A 12,122-nucleotide genomic window follows, 5' to 3' on the forward strand; every position below is an offset into this window, starting at 1 on the left:
GAGAAAGTGTGGAGGAGGCAGAAAAGATTGGACTCTTGGAGAGGGCGAGATGGATGGGGAGGACATGTATTCTTTCCCATGCAATCCAATTCATAAGGGTGATCACTCCTAGACTTCAATTCTATTATATCCAAAGGCCTGAAATTTCCTCGATAGGCCATATTAAAAGAGGGACTACCATGTTTCCCCCCAAAAAAGACACTGTATTATATTAATTTTGGGTCCAAAAAATACACTAGGTCATATTTTTGGGGTAGGTCTTCTTTTTTTCATGTACAATTATCATCACTCCTTTCCTCTCTTCCACCCAATTCTTCCTCTTTCCTTTCTCACCCCCCTCCATATGTAGCCTTTCCTCCCCTGTCAACCATCCCTTTGTGCCTTCCCTCCCTCCCATCCCATCCCTTGTGCAGCAAAACCCTTATAGTTCTTTAATGCAGAAATGTAAATCTGTTTATTGTATGTAATTGCTGATTGCAGTTACTGTCCATTCTTTTTCTTTCCATGCTTGTAACGTTCCATCATAATAGAACACAAGTTCGGCTTCAATCCCTCCCTTTCTCTCATCCCCCCTCCCCATGCAGCATCTTTCTATCCCCCCTTGCGCAGCCGAATCCACACTGACATTTCCATCTCTCCCACCCATTAGAATGCCGCTGACCGCAAAACCAATATACCTTGCAAACGGCAGCATCAGCAAATGCTTTGCGGCCTTCTCTTCTCTCTCCCGGATGTTCTGTGTGCTGTGTTGCTGATGACATTATCAGTGATGTGACAGGGGAATGCCCAGGAGGGAGAAGAGAAGACCACGAAGCAGCCTGATTAGATTTTTGCCGACGCTGCCGTTTGCAGGTATATTGGTTTTGCAGTCGACGATGTTCTAATGGGAGGGAGAGATGGAAGTGTCAGCAGGGGTTCGTCTATGCAGTGAGGGGGGGGGGCACTGCTGCCAGTGACTAAGGCTTATTTTGGAGATAGGCTTATATTAAGACCTACCCCGAAAATCATGCTAGGGCTTATTTTCAGGCTAGGGCTTATTTTCGGTGAAACACGGTAGTTATCTGGTCTGAACACTATATTCTAAGGGCGGATTCTACAACCGGTCCAGTATCATCCGGCACCTTCAAAATTGGCGTCAATTACAGAATCGTGGCCACGTGTAAAGTAGATGCCGGAAATGTAGGCCAGGGTTACACGAGAATCTTATCCACAGGGAGCTCCTACTGGTTGCTAGTGGTTATTGTTGGCCCAGTTACATCCACTTTGACTGTAGGCGCCGGTAGGTGCCTCTGTGAATGTACATTGGTGGCCTGTTTTGTAGGCACCTGCAGGCATCTACATTTTTTAAAAAAATTGTTTTTATTTGGTTTTGAACAATGTGGTCAAGATAAGATTTTAGACAGTACTATGGAGGAACCTGCTGTCTTGGTACATGTGGATACCAATGAAAGAGAGAAATGCATTAGGGAGATTCTGGAAGACAAATTTAGACTCTTAGGTAGAAAGTTAAAATCCAGAACCTCTAGGGTAGCATTTTCAGAAGTGCTCCCTGTTCCATGCACAGGACCTAAGAGACAAGCAGAGCTTCTGAGTCTCAATGTGTGGATGAGGCAATGGTGCAGGGAGGAGGGTTTTAGATTTGATAGAAACTGGGCACCATGCTGGAGAAAGGGGAGCCTATTCCACAAACATGGGATCCAACTTAACCAGGGTGGAACCAGGCTGCTGGCATCAACATTTAAAAAGGAGATAGAGCAGCTTTTAAACTGGAAACTAGGGGAAGGCTGACAGTTGCAAAAAGAGCAGCGGTGGATTTTTAAACTGCATTCAATAGCCCCTGTGAGTCTCAACCATTCAATAGAATGGAGGGTGTTTTTTTGATTTGCCAAAATCAGGTCATGGACACGGTGAACATTTTCAGGAGCTGACACCATTTGAGACTTTTCAGAACTTGCAGCATCTTTGGTCTTTAATTCTCCACACTGAATGTTTGCACACCATGTCTTCACTGTGGAGTACAATGGGCATTTGTCAATCAATGATTGCAATATGCATTCATATGAACATAAGAATAGCCTTACTGGGTCAGACCAATGGTCCATCAAGCCCAGTAGCCCGTTCTCATGGTGGCCAATCCAGGTCACTAGTATGTGGCCAAAAACCAAGGTGTAGCAATATTCCATGCTACCGACACAGGGCAAGCAGTGGCTTCCCCCGTGTCTTTCTCAATAACAGACTATGGACTTTTCCTCCAGGAATTTGTCCAAACCTTTCTTAAAACCAGTTACGCTATCCACTCTTACCATATCCTCTGGCAACACGTTCCATAGCGTAACTATTCTCTGAGTGAAAAAAAATTTATTCCAATTGGTTTTAAAAGTATTTCCCTGTAACTTCATCGAGTGTCCCCTAGTCTTTGTAATTTTTGATGGAGTGAAAAATTGATCCACTTGTACCCATTCTACTCCACTCAGGATTTTGTAGGTTCCTCTCAGCCGTCTCTTTTCCAAGCTGAAGAGCCCTAACCGTTTTAGCCTTTCCTCATATGAGAGGAGTTCTATTCCCTTTACCATCTTGGTCACTCTTCTTTGAACCTTTTCTAGCGCCACTATATCTTTGTTGAAATAAGGAGACCAGAATTTAACGCAATACTCCTGATTAGGTTGCACCATGGAGCGATACATGGGCATTATAACATTCTTAGTCTTGTTAACCATCCCTTTTTTTATAATTCCTAGCATCCATTTTGTTTTTTTGGCCGCCGCACATTGAGCGGAAGATTTCATCGTATTGTCTACGATGACACCCAGATCTTTTTCTTGGGCACTAATCCCCAAAGTGGACCCTAGCATCAGGCAACTATGATTCAGGTTATTCTTCCCAATGTGCATCACTTTGCATTTGTCCACCTTAAATTTCATCTGCCATTTGGACGCCCAGGTCTTCCAGTTTCCTAAGGTCTGCCTGCAATTTTTCACAATCCACATGCGTTTTAACAACTTTGCACAAAAATAGAGTGGGATTGTCCTAATCAGAATGATGTGCACAAACAATTGTGTCCTTCAACTCATCTGATGGTTCAAATGCCTTTATTCATCCAAAAACATTAAGTCATGCATGTCAAGTCAATGGATAAATTAATGTTTTTGAACCATCAGATGAGTTGAAGGACACATTTGTTTGTGCGCATCATTCTGATTAGGACAATCCCACTCTGTTTTTGTGTATTTGAATTTGTGGTTTTGTTTCCCCTGTTTGATTTTTTAACAACTTTGAACAGTTTAGTGTCATATGCAAATTTAATCACCTCACTTGTCATTCCAATTTCCAGATCATTTATAAATAAGTTAAATAGCACTGGTCCCAGTACAGATCCCTGCGGCACTCTACTGTTTACTCTCCTCCATTGAGAAAAATGACCATTTCACCCTACCCTCTGTTTTCTATCTGATAAACAATTCCTAATCAACAACTGAACTTTGCCACTTATCCCATGACACTTTAATTTTCTCAGGAGCCTCTCGTGAGGAACTTTATCAAAAGCTCACTGAAAATCTGGATACACGATATCAACCAGCTCACCTTTATCCACATGTTTATTCACACCTTCAAAAAAGTCAAGCAAATTTGTGAGGCAAGATCTCCCTCAACTGAACCCATGCTGACTCTGTCTCATTAAAACATGTTTGTCTACGTGTTCCACAATTGAATTTTTTATAATCGTTTCCACCATTTTGCCCAGCACCGAAGTGAGGCTTACCGGTCTGTAATTTCCCGGATCTCCCTTGGAGCCCTTTTTAAAAATCGTTGGAACATTGGCCACCCTCCATTTCCTTTGGAGTTTTCTTCTGCAGGAATAGGCACTTCATGATGGCTCGGAGTTCCACACATGAAACATCCATACTGTTTTCGTTGACATGGTTCAATCAATGATCGGAAACAATGTTAAAAACATAACATTATGATTCTTCAAATTGATACTTTGCAAAATAAAATAACACTCTTTTCAGCTACAGTGGCAAAATAATGCTCAGAATTTAGGAAGTTTTGTAAGTTTCAAGTTGGTTAGACTGAGAAATTTTCAGCACCCCTTCTTATGGTATGCCATCACTTTACAGAATTTAAGATGCAGAAGTTGAGAACACAAATTCACAATGGAGTCCTTTTACTAGGGTGCGCTATCTGATTTAGCTAGCGCATGCTAAATCAGCTAGCACCTTAGTAAAAGAGGGGGAATGTGATTTAATGCTTATTGTGGCAATGTTCCTATGATCTTGTCTTGGCTACCATATATGAAAAGTTTGAACCTCTAAAGACATGATTGCTAGGGGTAGTTTTAGCAGAAGTAGAGCTCTGTTTTTCAGCATATGCAATCATTTTTATAATACTGTTATTCCCTATTCTAAAATTGTGTTATAATGTCATTATGTCTCCTACAGGTTACTAAATGTGTTGTGCTGTAATTTAGATACTCTTCTGCTTTTAGAATCTCAGTACAAAGTTTCAGAAATTCTTCTAAAGGCACAAAAGGAAAATATCACTGAATCTGCTACAGACCCTGGGTAAGAAATAAATAAATGTATTGTGCAGATGATTTTTAGGTTTTAAGTTTTTCAAGTTTAATACGGATTTATTATCCCACCCACTGGCCTGGCTTTCTAGGCAGCTTACATTCTAAAACAGGGTAGGGGAAGAGGGATCATGTGGAGGTCAACGTAAAACTTGATAAGAGTCAGTAAGGGGGGTAGAACTACAAATATATAATAGGATAATAGGTGGGTAGGCACAAAAGGAAAGCCAATTACGTTTATAGGATCAGTTTGCATTTTTGATCTGATAAATGCATAACATATATTTTACTTTGATAACCTTTGTTAGCCAAATACTTTTTTTCTGATCATTGTAGAGTAGAATATATTGCTGCAGGCTGAATTTTTGATAATTCTATTATAAATAAATATTTGTTACCACTGAGTTTGTTTCTAACTGTAAACTATAGTTTTCTGCACACAATAATATAATTTGGTCTTCCAGTTGTTTTCTTCTTGTCTTGGAGTGTCATTTAATAATAGGGCCAATATTTGAGAAGTTAACAAAAAACAGTGGCATACCAAGAAGGGTAGTCCGCCCCAGTGCAGACAATAATGAAGTACCCCTGGGATAAGCGTCGTGGTCCAGGAACTTCCCCTTCCATCAACAGCAGCATTCACAAATCATTGCTCTGTCAACATTGCGCCTTCCTCGCTGCTGGGTCCTGCCTTCATGGAAGTAGACAGGACCCAGCAGAGAGGAAGGCCCTGTGCTAGCAGAACAGCAAGTTGTAAAGACTGTCAAAGATGAGAGAGAGAAGTACCCATCAGGGGGGTGGGGGGGGGTAGAGAAATGCTGCATGGTGCACCCAATTGGAGAGGAGGGGTGAGGAAGAAAATCATCCAATGGGGGGTAGAGAAGGGAAAGGATAGGAGAGGGAAATCCCACACTATGGGGAAAGGAGGGAGGGAAAGGAAAGAGAGGAGGTGCCAGACCATGGAGGGAGATAGGGAAGGAGAGGAAAGAGATGTAAGGAGAGATAGGGCCTGGGGGGAGGGAAGGGAAGGAGACAGAGATGCCAGGCCATCGGGAAAGGAGAGAAAGAGGGAAAGGAAGGAGTAGAGATTCCAGAGCATGGAGGAGGAGGAAAAGGGAGAGAGAGCGAGCGTTGGGAGGAGAAGAGATTGATGCTAGGGCATGGGGGTGGGAAGAGAAGACAGAGATGCCAGACCATGAGGTAGGGTAGAGTGGGAAGAAGGGGGAAGGAAAGGAGGCTAGACAGCCAGAGCAAGGAGGAGGGAGTGGAGACAGAGAAAAACGGAGAGAGAGTGAAGCTGAAATGAATCACGTATAAAGGACAGAAGGAGCACAGGATAGAGGAAGACAACTAAAATGGTGTGTGGTCTTCATTATAAGGCGTATAGGGACAGACTTAAAGATCTCAATATATATACTTTAAAGGAAAGGCGGGAGAGGGGAGATATAAGAACATAAGAATAGCCTCACAGGGTCAGAAGGGTCAGACCAATGGTCCATCAAGCCCAGTAGCCCGTTCCCATGGTTGCCAATCCAGGTCAACATTGTAGCAATATTCCATGCTACTGAAACAGTGTAGCAATATTTTATGCTACCGATACAGGGCAAGCAGTGGCTTCCCCTGTGTCTTTCTCAATAACAGACTATGGACTTTTCCTCCAGGAACTTGTCCAAACCTTTCTTTAAACCAACTACGCTATCCGCTCTTACCATATCCTCTGGCAACGCATTCCAGAGCTTAACTATTCTCTGAGTGAAAAAAATTTCCTCCAATTGGTTTTAAAAGTATTTCCCTGTAACTTCATCAAGTGTCCCCTAGTCTTTGTAATTTTTGACGGAGTGCAAAATCGATCCACTTGTACCCATTCTACTCTACTCAGAATTTTGTAGACTTCAATCATTAAACTAAACAGAAGGGGAAAGCCGACAGTCGACCTGATATCGACGGTTCGGGAGACAGTACCCAGTGAAGGTACTGAGGGGGAAAAATGTTGGGCAGAAACATGTGGACAGCAACAGGTTATGAAAAAACAAGGGAGACAGAAGAAGAGAGAGGAGGACATGATAACCATACTACAAGGGGAAGTCAAAAAGGAACCGGAAGATGGGAAGGCACAGGAAAAAGAAAATACGAACACGCCACATGGGCAAGGCAATAGAAACATACCACAAAGGGAGGACAAAGGAGACAATATTCAGGAGTTGGCTGGCCAGGAAGAGGACAGAAAGAAGACTGAAGCACATGGGAAAACAGCGAGGAAGACTAAATGCCAGGACTTGAACTGCATGTACACTAATGCAAGGAGTCTAAGGAACAAAATGGGGGAATTGGAAGTCATGGCCAAAAATGAGAACCTAGACATCATAGGGATAATGGAAACATGGTGGAACGAGGAAAACAAATGGGATAAAGTACTGCCAGGGTATAAACTCTACCGAAAAGATAGGACTTATCAGAAAGGAGGAGGAATAGCACTGTACATAAGTGAAACCATTCACTCAACTAGTGTGGATACAGCAGCAGCAAATGGTCAACTGGAGTCATTGTTTCAAGTTTAATTCTTTTGTGGGTTAAAATACCAGGAAAAAACGGATCCGAGATAAAGATGGGACTGATCTACTGTCCACCTGGGCAATTGGAAGCAGAGGATACAGAAATGGTAGTCGAGCTGAGGAGGGAATGCGAGAACGCTAACACTATAGTTATGGGAGATTTCAACTATCCCGGGATAGACTGGCAACTTGGAAATTCGAAATGCACGAAGGAAACAGAGTTCCTGGAAGCCGTCCAAGACTGTTTCATGGAACAACTTGTCCAGACTCCAACGAGAGGGGCAGCGATCCTGGATCTGATCCTCAACGGGCTAAAAGGACCTGCAAAGGGAGTGGAAGTAATGGGACCGCTAGGAAACAGTGACCACAACATGATTCTGTTCCAAGTGGAAGTAGGATTACCTAAGGGGAAGAGAAAGCTCGATCTGTGGAGCAAGCCTGGTCCCTACTCAAGGACACGGTAAGCAAGGCACAAAACCTATATGTACCTAGATTTAGGAAAGGATGCAAAAAGAATCAGACTAAAGACCCAGCATGGATAAACAATGAAGTAAAGACAGTGATAGGAGACAAGAAAACATAATTTCGGAAGTGGAAAAAGGACAAAACTGAAGGAAATTGGAAAAAGCACAGGAAGCATCAGAAAGAATGTCACCGAGTGGTCAGAAAAGCCAAGAAAGAATACGAGGAGAGACTAGCCAAGGAAGCAAGAAATTTTAAACCATTTTTCAGATATGTAAAAGGAAAACAGCCAGCGAGGGAGGAGGTGGGACCTCTGGATGAAGGAGACAAGAAAGGAGTGGTGAAGGAGGAAAAAGAGGTGGCTGATAGACTAAACAAGTTATTCGCATCGGTCTTTACAAAAGAAGACACATCCAACGTGCCGGAACCGGAAAAGATCTTCAAGGGGAATCAAGAGGGAATATTATCATGCATGGAGGTAAGCCTCGAAGACGTTCTCAGGCAGATAGATAGATTAAAAATTGACAAATCTCCTGGCCCAGATGGGATCCACCCGAGAATACTGAAAGAGCTCAGAGACGAAATAGCGGAGTTACTCAGGCATATTTGCAACCTATCCTTGAGAACAGGGATAATCCCGGAAGACTGGAGGATAACAAATGTTACACCAATCTTCAGAAAAGGATCAAGAGGCGACCCGGGGAATTATAGACCGGTGAGCTTGACCTCAGTTCCGGGGAAGATGGTCGAATCATTAATCAGGGAAGGTATCAATGAGCACATAGAAAAAAACAACCTGATGAGAACAAGCCAGCATGGTTTCTGTAAAGAATGATCGTGCCAAACGAATCTACTGCATTTCTTTGAGGGGATAAGCAAACATTTGGACCAAGGTAACCCCATTGACATAGTATATCTGGATTTCCAAAAAGCCTTTGACAAGGTACCCCATGAGCGCCTGCTGAAGAAACTGTGGAACCACGGGGTGGAAGGGGACGTACACAGATGGATCCAAAATTGGCTGGCGGATAGGAAGCAGAGGGTAGTAGTAAAAGGACACTACTCTGACTGGAAAGGGGTCACGAGTGGTGTCCCACAGGGGTCTGTGCTGGGACCGCTGCTGTTCAATATATTCATTAACGATCTGGAAACGGGCACGAAGTGTGAAGTTATCAAGTTTGCGGACGATACAAAACTCTCCAACAGAGTAGAAACTGTTGAGGAATGCAAAGAATTACAGAGTGACCTGAACAAACTGTGTGAATGGGCAAAAAGATGGCAGATGAGCTTCAATGTGGAGAAATGTAAGGTCTTGCACATGGGGAAAGGGAACCCCATGTACAGCTATACGATGGGAGGAAGGGTGTTGGGGAAAGGCACCCTAGAAAAAGACCTGGGGGTATTGGTGGATACAACAATGAAGCCAGCGGCCTCAAAGAAAGCAAACAGAATGCTGGGCATTATCAAAAAAGGTATCACTACAAGAATGAAGGAAGTTATCCTGCCATTGTATCGAGCAATGGTGCGACCACATCTGGAATACTGTGTCCAGTACTGGTCACCGTACCTTAAGAAAGACATGGCGATGCTTGAGAGGGTCCAGAGGAGAGCAACCAGGATGATAAGGGGAATGGAGAACCTTTCATATTCCGAAAGGTTAGACAAACTGGGGCTCTTTACCCTGGAAAAGCGGAGACTGAGAGGAGACATGATACAGACGTATAAAATCATGAAAGGCATAGAGAAGGTGGAGAGGGACAGATTCTTCAGACTAGCGGAGACAACAAAAACAAGAGGTCATTCAGAAAAACTGAGAGGGGACAGATTCAAAACGAATGCAAGGAAGTTTTTCTTCACTCAGAGGGTGGTGGACACCTGGAACACGCTTCCAAATGAGGTAATAGGACAGAGTACAATACTGGGTTTCAAAATGGGACTGGATGATTTCCTGGAAGCGAAGGGGATTACAGGGTATAGATAGAAGGTCGGGTTTGGCCCATGTGCCTCAGGCCGCGCCCCCAGGTGGGACCTAAGGCTCCAGGGCCTATTCTGATTGGCCCACGCGCCTTAGGCCCCACCAGTAGGCGGAGCTTTAGGACGGATGGGCCAATCCGGCCTCATTCCTTTGTTGGCTGCCTGCCGGACAGGCGGGTTTGGCTCCCGTCTGTCCGGCCAACTTCCAAAGGTACGGGGAAGGGGGGTGGGGGGGTCGTGGGGGTCGGCCAGGGGGGTCGCGGGTCGGCTGGGGGACGGGCGGAGGTTCTTGGGGGGGGGGCGGTCGTTGGGGGGGAGGGGGGTTTGCGTCGAGGGCAGGAGGGCCTGGGATCCCTCCTGCCCGTAATGTAGTGCGGGGTGGGGTTAGGGGGTCGCCGTGGCCAGGAGGGTTTGGGCTCCCTTCTGGCCCAACTACACAAAGGTACGGGGAAGGCGGGTGGGGGTGTCGTGGGGGTCGGCCAGGGGGGTCGCGGGTCGGCTGGGGGATGGGCGGAGGTTCTTGGGGGGGGGGCGGTCGTTGGGGGGGGGGGGTTTGCGTCGAGGGCAGGAGGGCCTGGGATCCCTCCTGCCCGTAATGTAGTGCGGGGTGGGGTTAGGGGGTCGCCGTGGCCAGGAGGGTTTGGGCTCCCTCCTGGCCCGATATTGTTGGGGAGTCGGCGGTCCTTCGGGGTGAGGGTGCGAGTGGTCCTGCCGGGGGGGGGGGATGTATCGGACGTCGGGGGGGGGGGGCATCAGGCTTTCAGGATGGGGACAGACCTTCAAGGGGGGACAGGACTTCAAGGGGGGACAGTGCACGGAAAGTCAGGGGGGGTGAACGGAGAGTCAGGACAGCGCACGGAAAGTCAGGGCAGTGCACGGAAGTCAGGGGGTGTGAACGGAGAGTCGGGACAGCGCACGGAAAGTCAGGGCGGGCGAAAGGAGCGTCGGGCATCATGCGCGTTATATGCCTGAGCGCGGTATAGAAAAGTTTTGGTACATATCATCGTGATTTCTGCGCGCTATACCCCTGTGCGCGTTTTACACAGGTGCGCGTTATATCCGCGAAAATACGGTAATCTGGCTTGATTAGTTTTACAATAGGTGTATTGATATTGTTAAACACTGCAGTGAGTGCTAGATGATGCCTTTTCCTAGGTGTACTATTGTGTGACTTGTGGATTATTACTATATATATATATATATATTTTTTTTTTTTTATTATTATTATTTTTATAGTGGACAAATATGCTTGGTATTCCACTGCAAAAAGGTATCTGATTTGTAAAGGCAAGACAGATACCCATGTGCCTTTATAAACTAGACTCCCAAAACCAGCTCCAGTATCACAAAAATGCTGACCTTAATTTGGCACAATATAATTTGCTTAGTGTCATAAAGCTTTGTGTATTAGGAAATTAAGGGATTCCATTAAAAAAGTAGAGGCAGTAGGATGATTAACAAAACCAAAAAAACAAGGCCCAGTCAGTGATAAAACCTCACCATAAGTTATCTAATTCCCAAATGCGTTTAATATTGCTGTTGAAAGGAAATAAATTATATCACATAGAGTGATAAAATAAAGAGGTAGTATGCTCCTGAGCAGAGCCTAACATAAAAAGTTTTATAAGATCAGAATCAGCCAAATAGTCTGTTAGGGGCCTTTTATCAGAAAATCTGGAGCCCCTAGCCCCCGCTGCCTGCTCTCGTCACGCGGATGCCCTCCTGCCCGAAGGTGATTTGCTCCAAGCTTTTCAAAACCTGGACAACATGCCGGGTTTTGAAATGCTGTCCGTGGAAATCAGGACTTCTGGTAACCCTATATCAGTGGTCTCAAACTCAAACCCTTTGCAGGGCCACATTTTGGATTTGTAGGTACTTGGAGGGCCGCAGAAAAAATAGTTATGTCTTATTAAAGAAATGACAATTTTGTATGAAGTGTAAAACTCTTTATAATTTATAAATCTTCCCCTCCCCCCCCCCCCCGAAGGCCTGTATGTTCACCCCCCCCTTCTTTACAGCATCCTCCAGTTTCCCTCCTGGTCTTAGTTTCAGCTAATTACTGCAGCCTGCAGAGAGGATCGCCAGTGCTGTAGCGTTCCTTGCAGGCTGCCATCGACCTCCACAGCACGTTCCCTCTGCTGTTGTCCCGCTCCTCCTCTGACCTCAGGAGCAAGATTGTGGCAGAGGGAACGTACAGCTGAGGATGACGGCAGCATGCAAGGATCGCTACAGCACCAGCGATCCTCTCTGCAAGCTGTGGTAATTATCTGAAGTTAAGAGCGGAAAGCCATGGGGGAAGCTGGAGGACACTGCAAAGAGCGAGCAGCACTAGTACAGACCGTGAACAGCAAAATAGTACCTGGCGGGCCACATGTGGCCCCTGGGCTATGAATTTGAGACCACTGCCCTATATATAGCACTTTCTTAATCTCAATTTTAGATCTGTTTTGCCTGTGAGCTTGAAGTGAGGAGAGTTTCCAGTTTCAGTTCTGCTGTCTTGATTTCTGCTTCACACTGTTATTGATGGGAGAAGACCAAGCAGTTAGCTTGAGAAATGGGGCTCCAAT

The 12,122-nt window shown here is 45.2% G+C and overlaps 1 protein-coding gene across 7 annotated transcripts in view; it reads left to right on the forward strand.

Annotated features, from left to right (window-relative positions):
- TBC1D32 (TBC1 domain family member 32) overlaps positions 1 to 12,122 on the forward strand; it is a 301,306-nt gene that overhangs the window by 146,477 nt on the left and 142,707 nt on the right. For all 7 annotated transcript variants that reach the window (XM_033939045.1, XM_033939043.1, XM_033939042.1 and 4 more), the window contains one exon: positions 4,440 to 4,562. In XM_033939045.1, coding sequence (XP_033794936.1) covers positions 4,440 to 4,562 — 123 coding nt within the window. The remainder of the gene's footprint in view (positions 1 to 4,439; positions 4,563 to 12,122) is intronic.

This window comes from Geotrypetes seraphini, chromosome 3 (assembly GCF_902459505.1).
Source record: "Geotrypetes seraphini chromosome 3, aGeoSer1.1, whole genome shotgun sequence".
Lineage (NCBI taxonomy): Eukaryota > Metazoa > Chordata > Amphibia > Gymnophiona > Dermophiidae > Geotrypetes > Geotrypetes seraphini.